We start from the raw sequence: 11,690 nt of genomic DNA on the forward strand, positions 1-11,690 counted from the left end.
CCCCAGCAAATTAACCCCAACATCAGTCTATGCAGTGCTTTCTCAAGAGCTACATTTCAGACTCTATAGGCCTCAGTTAGCATGTTTAATGTTAATGGAAGAATGTCTGTTGGACACACAAGACCCAAAGTGCAGAGCATGCAAAGAAGAAAAGATAAACTTTAAGTTATTGTTGTCAACTGTGGTTCTACAAGCTACTGAATCATGGAGTTTACTTTCTCACAAAACTACATAGAGTTTGGGGAAAAGTTTATCACATGACTGTATGTGATTTAACTTGTACAATACTGCCTGCACTAAAACAAAGGTGTCATTGAAATGTGTTTTTCTAATAACAGGTTAAGGACAAATAAGGAGACCTTTGGTTTAATTCTGTTTGCATGTTACAGTTTTACAGCACAAGGAAATGGGTGTTGGAAAGAAGAAAACAAAAGTTAATAGTTAAGACACACTTGGCAAGCATCATGGTGATGTAGAAGGTAGATGTGGATGAAAGCATCTGAGAAAAACTAGCTTTCCAGGGTAAACTTTCCAGGTAAAATCCCCCCCTCCCCCCTTCATTTTCCTTAATCTAAATAATATATAAATATAAGGTGAAACAATGCCTTCAAGGTTTCTAGTGTTATGCTAATGTGCTGCTAAGCTCCCACTGAATTGAGTTTCACTACAAGGCTCAGTGAAGATCTAGTGAAAAAACATTTGGCAGAAACTCAGATTTACAAACATCTGATTAAAAATTGATCGAATAATCTTAAAACGATAACAACAGTTATCAGTTGTGCATTTTTGCTAAATAACTTTCTAGACCTCTAAAATTTCAAAAGAATTAAACACCACTGTTTCATAGTCACAGGATGTATTAGCTTTCATCAAGTAGCAACTTGATGGTGAATCATAGTTTATTAATGCTGAGCAGTTTATATGTGAGCTTGTGCCAGCCCTTTCTAAGAAAGATGCAGGTTCAGTCTACGCAGGTTGGCAGGATATCACAGGGATATCACACGCCATAAAAACTCCCACCAAATACCAGACAGGCACAAAGTCTCACACCCACAACTACAGCCAATTCTGAAAGGGAACTTGTTAAATTCAGTTTCAAGCCTTCTTGCCTCGAGGCAACAGTCCTGACAGCTGCACTGCTAAACTCCCCAACCCTAACCCTGAACTCTAAATTACTGTTTCTTTTTTGTACCTTAACTAGTAGTATGAATATCATCCCAGCTTAATATGAGTCACTGAATAAAAGCACCAACTCACAACAGCAGTTACTACCAAACACCAGAAATCTATTTTTATTTTTTTATTTTTTTTTTGCCTGTCCCGTTTGGTTCTTTTAGAATTATTGTCTAAAGGCGAAGAAAGATGCCCAACGGATTTACTTTACCAAATGGACCATCCCAGCCTTGCCGTAATGATCTATTTGATTCATCTTTTATTGTTTATTTTATTTTTTATTTTCACTTGTTAGATACGGGACCGACTTGACTGAGGAAAAGAAAGGGGAGGATGTCTGCCAGGACAAGTAGCAGTTTAATTAAAAAATTTCTAGATGTCTAAAGGTCACCTCACCTTGAACATTTGAGACATTTGTACCATATGAAATACCACTACAGAGCCAATGATTCAAAAAAAACACCAATAGTAACAAACCAATGCTATATTTATTATATCTAAGTCATTGTGATCCACATGACCTGTGTTGTGTAATAGTGAGCCTCATAATCATTGAAATGCTTACTGCGGGAGCTCTTTAATGATGCATCATCCTGTTAATAATGCAACCCCTTAGAAACCAAACACCAAACCTCACGAGTGAAAATGCTTTCTGGTCTCCTCTCTCTGATGCTTGTGAGGACAAACACTCAACAATAGTGTCACTGAAGCAATATTTGCATAGTGTGGGTCTTACTCATGGGACTAATTGTTTTTTTGTTTGTTTTGTCTTTATCATCAGATAGACTCACTGAGATGACATTACAGGTCACAGATCTGTCTCTCTGATACCTGAAGCAAAAAGGAATCTGTTCATATACTTAAAATGATGCTCACAGGAGAAGGATGTGCTCTTTGGTGTAACATTACAATTCATGGCATAATTTTCTACTCTTTTCTTTTCCTGACTGGTCTTTGTAATTTTTTCTCTCTCTCTCTGTTGCAAAAACAATCAACAGTAAAGTTAAATGATATTAAATGGAACTGCTAATATACTATGGAAGTTATGATAGTTAAGGGAATCCCAGATTAGTTTTGACCCCACTTACACAATGTACATTCCCAAATTTTGAACAGATTGTTTTATTTTATTTAATGTACTTAATGTATATAATTCACTCACTTACTGCACACAATGGCCTCTTTGTATATATTTACTTACTTACTGTATATAATGTTTTTTCTCTCTATTTTTGCACAGTCGAGGAGCGTATCAGGACACATTTCACTGAGTGTTATACTTGTGTACTAGTATGCACGTGACAAATACAAGATCTTGAATGATGCAGATTCCGACTGTTGAATTAGGAGCGAGTTCTTCAAGAGGATCAGTTGGTAGGAAAAATGTGTTCAGTCACCAATGTCAAACTTTAATACGAATTCTCATTGAGCTCATCTCAGATGTTTATCCTTTGGGCTGAAATTGCCAATTTGGCAACACGGTGGGGAGGCAACAGCCTGGATGCTGCTGTCAAAACAGTGGAGATGATTTTGGACTTCAGGAGGAACCCTGCCCCATCATCCTGCCTGCCCAGTGGACATTGACGAGTCTTTCTCCCACGACTTAAAGTGGAAGCTAAATGTCTGTCCAAAAAAAAAGGCAACAAAAAAAACCCCACACATCGGAGGATCCATGTCCTGTAGCTACTGGAGAAATTCAACCTGCATACGTCAGAAGTGGTGTACTTTTACTCCTCTATGACTGAATCCATTCTCACTCATTTACCCCATAGAAATTTCCACATCTCTACAGCACTCCATATATGTTTTATATTTTATATAATATATTCTTATTTTTCTGAAACAAACTGGTTCTGACTGTAACAACAATAACCCTGAAGCCACAGAAACATTAAAAAAGTATTAAAAGTCACATTTTCTTTGGTTACAACCGAAGCTCAGCTTAGAAATGATTAGAAACTAATAAAAAAATAATATTGTCAATCTATTGTCAATTGAGGAAATCTCATAATGACAAATCTCTTGACCTTCAGAGTTTCTTCTTCGCTGGATGTTTATTTTAGAGTAAATTCCAAAAGTTTGCTGTTGACTGCTGGGGTACAAATGTCACACGCCCACGTGACTGTGTTTGACCCCTCATTTTATCTTTAACCTTTTAGCCTCCTGCTTTGTTTAAACTCATTCGTGTTTTCTACACCGTCACACAAATACACCACCACACCTCATTTTTATCTTTCATATACAGGAGTATATGAGTTTATATAAAAAGTATATTTGATTCAAGCCTATAGAAACTGCTGAAGGTCAAGGTAGAGTAGAAACCTTATCCAAACAAAGTAAGGATGAACAGTCAGTGTTTAATTTGCAAAATAAAAAGACATTTCTTTTTTCTTTTGGTTGCTACAGTTGCAGAAATATGTAAGGACAAGCTTTCTCAGACAAACAGTTACAAAACCATACAAATGTCAGTACTGTTTGTACAGACAATCAGCACTGATAAGGCCAGACAAAAGAAATGACCACTATAAAACTGCAATAGGAACCACAGATAAAACAAATATTTTACCTACGTTTGATAGCAGCAGCATCAAATCTCTACTGTGCTTGCCTGAGTTCAACTGTGGTATTCAGCCTGAAATGCAGACATGGGCTCGATCGGCTGGTCGTGGGAGCAACATCGTTTTTTAATGTATCAATGTCTTTCACTTCCATTTGCTTTCTTATTTTATTTTCTTGCAAAACGGGGGCATCTATCCTTGACATACAGGTATGTACAGTATAATTATGGCCTATGAGTCCACTGATTGATTGCATCATACAATGATCTGTACTACACTGTAATCCCAAAAGTTATTTGCATTCAAATGGTTTAGCTATAATCACTGATGGTAATTAATTTTCTTTGTAAAACTAAAATCATATAACTGTGTCAGACAGAACTCATTGGTGGAAGCTTTTTGCACTTAACCTATATTGTTTTGCATGTGATGCACTAAAATGAATACATTTAACATGGTCCTTTCTATTTTAAGTTTATTCTAATAAATAGTTTAAGTTCAATTTTTTATAAGAGAATAAGTTTTAAACTCAACACTCAAATAATAAAAGTAAATTTGATGTTTACTGATCATGTTTAGTTGAAAGCACTTTCACTATTTAAGTTTTTGTTGCCCCTCCCATATTTTTCCCGGCACTGGAACCGAAGAGACGTCTGGACTTGTTTGTCAGGAAAAATTAAGACAAGTCGTTTTTGGTGGTTTTGCCTGGGATTGGACATGTTTGTTTCAGTCTACAGTCGATAGGGAGTACTTTTCCTCAAACCTCCACGCACACTGGTGAGTTAAATCTTTTTATTTCAACTTTAAGCAAAAATAGTTGCATGTTACATTACGCAAATGTGCACGCTAATTCAATCTACAGTGAACCCTCGTTTACCGCGGGGGTTACGTCCCAAAAACAACCCGCAATAAGTGAAATCCGCAAAGTAGTGAAAATTATTTATTATAAATGTTTTAAGGCTGTAACCCTCACAGCCTTAACCCCTGCTCATGCGTAATGGTTCTAGCATCTTCCTCGTCCATCCAAACCGCGCGGTTCCATTGTGTGATGTGAGCACATCCAAACCGTGTTCAGGGTTAGCCCGGGTCCGGACTCCGGCCCCGGTCAGAGGAGGAGGACCAGAGCACGGCCGGGCACCTCCAGCCGTTCACACGGACAAATAAACCTGTCATTATTCTCTGCACAGCCGAGCTCTGACACTCAGCCCCTCGCTGAGGCTCGAGGGGCTGAACACCGCTCCTCTGCACCTGTACGGCCTCTCGTAAAGTTTACTTTATTAACATGTGCGCCGCTGCAGCGCCATTCTCTTTACGGGTTGCTGCCTTATCAACATTGAAGAATGGGTCAAATGCAGAGGACAAACTTCATTATACAGTTGTATGATGACAATAAGCCTTACAGATTCCCCACATTTTCCTGTTTTTATTTTATTTTATTTGAACAATTAACTTGTACTTAAATAATAAACAACATTTATAGAAATACAATACTTTGACCTTTTATACTTGTGTTACTCTCCACCAACAGGTTAACTCACAGTCCCCCCCCCCCTCCCCCCTCTGTAGAATGCTGCTGATGGTGACCTTGAAATCCCAATAGGAATCATCTTCAATGGTGAAAACGGAAGTCCAGAGCAAGAACTGAACCCCTGCCAGCTGGGGATCCTTCTAGAGGGCAATGTGGTAATGGATTCCATCTGCAGTCTTCCTTTGGCAATGTGTCTCCTGTTTGGACTGACTTATGCACTCCACTTGGAGTACCCAAAGTGCATGAAGAATACATTCCTGTTTATCCAGCAGATTATGCTGAATCTGGGACGAAATGATCCTCCTCCAAAACTCCAAAGGCTAAAAAATGAGCTTTCAATGTGTGCATAGATACATTGAATGTTCACTCTTCATTGAGCAGCTTTTTCTCAAGTTCAGGAAGTCATTATTGTGTTTGTAATTGTCTTTTTTTGTTTTTAGTGGATGGCAAAACCAGGGCTTAAAGGAGTAGTTCACTGATTTTACATACTGAGATATGTTCTTACCTTAGCTTTGAAGAGTTGATGCATACCTGTCTTGTCTTTGTGCGAGAGAAAGGCTCTCCCATATATTCCAACTACCTCCACTTTTTGCTCCTTTTAGAAGCTACCGAGCTCCTCCACGTTTTCCCTATTTATGTAAAATTACATGAAAGGTTACACTATCTAAGTTTAGATTCACTAAATTTAATGTATAGATTTTTTAAGCCGATAAAAAGGGGCACTATATTACAAGCGCGCAGTAACCCTAGTGCACTCTGGAGCATAGACTGAGTTACTGGGGGGATGAAGAAGTGCTCCTACAGTGTTATTACACCTTGTAATATAGTACCCCTTCTTATCGGCTTAGAAAATCCACACGTTAAATTTAGTTAAACTAAACTTGGAGAGTGTCACTTTTCATGTAATTTTACATAAATAGGGAAAACATGGGGGAGCTCGGTAGCTTCGAAAAGGAGCAAAAAGTGGAGGTATTTGGAATATATGGGAGAGGCTTTGCTCCATTTGCATGACTGAGGGCACGCACAAAGACAAGACTGGTACACATCAACTCGTCAAAGCTAAGGTAAGAACATATCTTATTATGTAAAATCAGTGAATTATTCCTTTAATTTCATTGTCTCGCTGGGGCCATTCCTTATTCCATAGTTTTTATTTTTCCAAGTTAAAATATTTGTGAAAACAAGTTTTACTGTTACAACTTGTTACCCAGAGTGTCGCACCAAAGTTCTTTACTTGTGATACACAGTTTTATCCGTTTAAAAGGATTGTTTTAAAGAAAATGTTTTATTGGAAGTCCAATTGTGCAAACAAAAAACTTACTGTTCAAAAAAAACTACCTCAGAGACCACAAATAAATTCTTGTCAAAAAGTGGCTAGGAACAACTGAAATATTGTGTTTGTTTCTGAAAGAAATGTCTTCTAAGAAGCACCATGTGTAAAAATTGGAATACTGTTCAAAGGAAAACAAAAGTCTTGTTTTGTTATAAATAAAGTAGAAAACAAAAACAAAAAACACTTTAGTGGTCTTTGGTTTTGAGTGTGTTTGCCTTGACATATTAAGTTTTAGTAATAATAATACATTTAATTAAAAGACGCTTTTAATTAAACACTACGCAAAAAAGTGAGTTTTGTAATATTAGCACCACTTAAACAATTTAGTTTTTTCTATTAATATTAAGTTAACTGTACTTAAACAAATTATTTTTGAAATATTGAATACTTAAACACTTTAGGTAGCGATGACTCAATATAGTAAATTGTGACAATTTTACTTTTAAGTTTACTTGACTAAATCAGTTAATTTTTTGTTTTGGGTTGATTACTCAAATCATTTGAAGGGAATCGGTTTCCTCAAACGATTTAAGTGTATTGAACTTATCCGGGTTTACATATACAAACACTGTAACATCTGGATTGTAAATACTATCAAATGGATCACATATTTGAGTAAACATATCATTTGGTGTTTTTTTTTAACTATATGAATCAGTGTGTGTGTGTGTGTGTGTGTATCTATCTATATATATAGATATATACACTCATACACACAAATCTTACTCTTTAGCCATTTTATTTGTTATGTTTTTGGTTTAAGGTGAGAAAATGTTACAAAAGGACATTAAATTTTTGACATCATCAGCTGAAAGAAATTTAGCTTATAGTGATACATTGCATGTCAAAAGAAAAACTGTATCATCAAACTAGAGAAGCTGCCACCTGAAATAAATTATTTGGTATTTACTAAACAAAAAAAAAACAAAAAAAACACTGATTAACTGGCCAATCATTGTAGTTTTAGTATTCAGGATGGTCTAAGGAACTTGTAAAGAAAAGTGTCTGAACTTCTTTAAGTTGCTTGAGGATGTTTCATCCGAGAAGCTTCTTCAGTTCTCGGTTCAAATGGTGGAGTACCATATTTAAGCCCTGTGGGAGTGTCCCCCCCAAGAGGGACAATGGACCCCTTATGATCCTTTGCACAATCAGCCAAAGTTTCAGGTGAGCTCATTGTAAAATGTAGCCCCACCCTTTCCTGAGGTCAAAAACTTTGGCTGATTGTGACCCACACCCGTTTTCACATCTTGGCTTCATGTGATTAGGCAGATTAGGGTTTAAATCTGGGAAGCTCCACCATTTGACTCTAAAAATGAATAAGTTTCTCAGATGAGAGGTGAAACGTATTCAAACAACTTAAAGCTCCTTAGACTACAATGACCTGGATGACTGAGAACCTTCAGCATGATTTCCCCTCTATAGGTACCTGTTTGTTTCTGCTGGAGGTAGTGTCCTGGCAGTCTTCACGATGGGCATCTACAGCACCCTCCTGTTCACCTCCACACTTGCCTTTGTTCTACTCGTGTGCTGTGTGGATCACAGCTGTATCCACACCTGGGCATTTGTTATGCAGATGTTGTGGCAAACCTTCTGGCACCTACTTATACAGTACAGGGAATACTACCTGCACGAACGAGTCAGCATCAGGTATTAATCTTGATTTCACTCTGCCATTACAAATTACATAAACATATGGGACAGTTTTCATGCTATATCCTCCGAACCTTTCGTAAGTGAATATTCTCTAGGGTGTACAGATGTATGAATCAAGCCTGTTCAGAGTTAGGATGTTGTATAAAATATAAATAATGCAGCATGCAGTGATTTGTATGGTATCTCTATGGTATTTATTTTAAAAAAATATTTAAAACCCCTCTCTCTTCTATAACAAGTTACAGAAAGTTGGCACCTTTAAAAAGAATGAGGACCTGTGACCAGAGCAGTACATTTTTGGATACTTTAAGAAGGTGCAGTTCATGCTTAGCACATATTTCAAAATAAAGTATCCGTGATGGTATCCAGGCATCGATTACCTTCAAAGGTATCACTAATGCTTAATAGTATCTACTAGGTTTAGAACAACAGAGACAACGGCTTTTTTAAGAAAGATCATATTTACATAAGAAAGAACACATTTGCATCATGAAATTAGAAATATAACAATGTAGAACATAAAATCGTCATTTGAATTTAGTACCAAATCACAAAAGTGAGGTCTTTAAGTTGTAAGGCAATGACCCTACAGTATTAGAGAGAAAACCACAACAATCAGATGATACCCTATGGGCAAAGCACTTGGTGATGGTGGGAAGGTAACCCTCCCTTTTAACAGGAAGAAGCCTCCAGGGAGGGACAGATGTCTGCCACAACGGTTGGGAGATGAGGTGAAACTCCTGAGCAATTTATCTTGCTCAGTTATATAAGCTATGTTCTGATCTTTGATAGGATTAGAACACAGCACAGTCCCTTCAGTTTTCAAACACGTACAGGGTTGTAAACACAGTGGCAAAAATGTTCCTAATCACACTTTTATGAAATATGTCAAACTCAAAACGACCATGTGTTTTTCAATAAAACAATCTCTGTTGCTTGAAGCATTCAACCACATCACGTGGTTTTAGCAGCCTGTTGACTTTGTTTCGTTTCCAAGAATTGTTATGTTGTTGCCTAACCTTTCAGATGCCGTTTCCAAGAATCAACTTTGTGTGATCACAGCTCTAGAACAGCTAATGTACTAAAAAGACTCTGATATGAATGTCAGAGGCCATTTCTTCACCATTATAGATGAACTCTTAGCCTAAGTTAGACATAATGTTTTTACATCTAAAGTAAAAACATTATATGTATACAGATATCCTATTTAATCACAGCAATATCTCTTTCACTTTCAGACTGTTCTTGGCAGTGTCCACTTTGATGCTGCTCACCCAGAGAATCACCTCTGTGTCTTTGGACCTTCAGGAGAAACAAGTCGTACTGACACCATCCAAAAGGCAGACTTGTGTCACGCTTCTCCCTCTTATCAGCTACATCCTCAATTTTACCACACTGCTTGGTGGTCCTTTGGATTCCTATGGACAATTCATTACTCTAATGGAGGGGATCAACCTCACCTCGCCACCCAGTCCTCTAGGTGTAGTTTTCCTAAAGCTGATGCAAGTATTAATGCTAGAGTGGGTTAGATTTTATCTTGTCTTTTTTCTGAAACATCTTATCCATGATTTCAACCCTGGCATCCTCTATGGCATCCTGTCGACCTGGTGTCTTGGACTGGTTTTAAGAATACAGTATTACTCTCACTGGAAGATCAGCGAATGCCTCAATAACGCAGCAGGGTTTGGCTTTTGGGAAGATTCATCTGGGGACTATTTCTCCAAATGGAGCGGACTATCCGATGGGGACTTCTGGACCACTGAGGCATCGATATGCATGTCACAGTTTGCTCGTCGCTGGAACGCCACAACAGCTTCATGGCTGCGTAGACTAGTTTATGCAAGGCACAAACACTTCCCACTGCTCATGTGCTTTGGTTTTTCACTGTGGTGGCACGGTTTACATTTAGGACACTTTGTGGGGTTTTTCACCTGGGCAGCAACAGTGAAAGCAGACCATCATATTCACAGGAACCTTCTCCCAAATATTACACCGACACAGAGAAAAATCTACACTTTTGTAAACTGGATAAACACTCAAATGATTGTTACCTGCATTGTTATAGCGGTAGAATTTAGAAATTCGTCTGGTTTGAGACTTTTATCCAAAACATACATAGGTCTTTTTCCACTTGTTAATATAATCCTGCACTTTATCGTTTTAAACCTCAATTCACTAGAACAGTAGTCAAACAAAGATATATTATTAAAGCAAAAAGAACGTTGACTTTGGCTTCAGGAACATAACATATAACTGGGCTTAGATTATAACACTTTCTACGTTTCAGATGCAATTATAAAACTCTAATTACACCCCTACCTCTTCTATATGAATTAAGAGGGTAAGTAGCAGCCACATGCTGTTAATCAAAAAACAAAAGCAAAAGCAAATGTGATCACCTCTATGAAAGCGGTTGTTTCAGCGGTTTCTGGGTCGGAGCATTCAGATGTAATATGGGCTACATCTCAGACTCTCATGGCAGTACAATTTTGACTGAACAGTTGTGGCTTGTTTGCCAGAAGAAAAATCTCTTTCTAAAAAGAAAGCAGCAGTTTAGGTTTGCCAAGTTTCAACTGAATGACACACAAGAAAAAAAACAAAAAAAAACAAACCCAACATGGCCATAATGCACAGAACTACGTTTGGCAAAAACCAAAACACAGGATGCCGAGGACCTGGACACCTTATATTCACTGAGTCGACCTTCAACTCTTCTGTATACTGAAGTACTTTAGAGTCAAATGTGAGGCCATCTGTGTGACAGCTAAAGTTTTGCCAAAAGTGGGTTGTACAACAGGACAATGATCCCAAGCACACCTGCAAATCTACAACAGAATGGCTAAAAAAAGAAACACATCAAAGTGTTGCAATTGACTGGTTAAAGTCCAGTCCTCAACCTGATTGAATTGCTGTGGTGGGATCTTAAGAAACTTTTGCATAAACAAATGCCTGCAAATATCGAGCTGAAGCAACACTAAAGAAGAGTGGGCCGAAATTCCTCTACAACAATGTAAGGAACTGATAAACTCATAGAGAAAATGATTAAGTTATTGCAACTAAACATACCTTCTATATTGGAAGATGTACTTAGTTTTTCACTGGACTGGATGTAAATGAATTCTCTTTAAAATTTGTTTAAAAGTTTTAGAGTACTGAAACATCATGGGTGAGAGCAGTCTCATGTTGCAAAAGCACTATAAAAACCAGTAAAGTCTGCAGATCTACATGCCGACTCTCACCAAAGTCCTATAATTAATAACTGGAAGTGGTTTCTGACACATAAGCACAGGTAAAGTGGGTAAATGCTGCCTGGCCAGAATAAAAACAAAGAGCACCAATGTCAACCAGTGACTTATGAAGGATGTCGCGCAAAGACCCAGATATTTATGTGTTTTATGGACCAAAACACAGTAATGAGGCCACTGGCGTACAGTACATTCATCAG

General features: G+C 37.7%; 1 protein-coding gene across 4 annotated transcripts; it reads left to right on the top strand.

Annotated features, from left to right (window-relative positions):
* Positions 1 to 3,694: 3,694 nt before the first annotated feature.
* Positions 3,695 to 11,666, top strand: mboat4 (membrane bound O-acyltransferase domain containing 4). 4 transcript variants are annotated; one of them, XR_003024718.2, is made up of 3 exons: positions 3,695 to 3,940; positions 4,379 to 4,508; positions 5,260 to 6,758. XR_003024718.2 is itself a non-coding variant. In XM_014407198.3 (3 exons), exons 1-3 carry the CDS (start codon positions 3,819 to 3,821, stop codon positions 10,430 to 10,432), a joined length of 1,296 nt encoding a protein of 431 aa, XP_014262684.3. In that variant the 5' UTR covers positions 3,713 to 3,818; the 3' UTR covers positions 10,433 to 11,666. The 4 variants fall into 4 exon arrangements, 2 of the variants coding, with proteins under 2 accessions (XP_014262684.3, XP_076747163.1); XM_014407198.3 differs by lacking the exons at positions 4,379 to 4,508; positions 5,260 to 6,758 and adding exons at positions 8,015 to 8,239; positions 9,484 to 11,666 and having other exon boundaries at positions 3,713 to 3,940; XR_013101182.1 differs by lacking the exon at positions 3,695 to 3,940 and having other exon boundaries at positions 4,360 to 4,508; positions 5,298 to 6,758.
* The last annotated feature ends 24 nt before the right edge of the window (positions 11,667 to 11,690 follow it).

This window comes from Maylandia zebra, linkage group LG12, assembly GCF_041146795.1.
Source record: "Maylandia zebra isolate NMK-2024a linkage group LG12, Mzebra_GT3a, whole genome shotgun sequence".
NCBI lineage: Eukaryota > Metazoa > Chordata > Actinopteri > Cichliformes > Cichlidae > Maylandia > Maylandia zebra.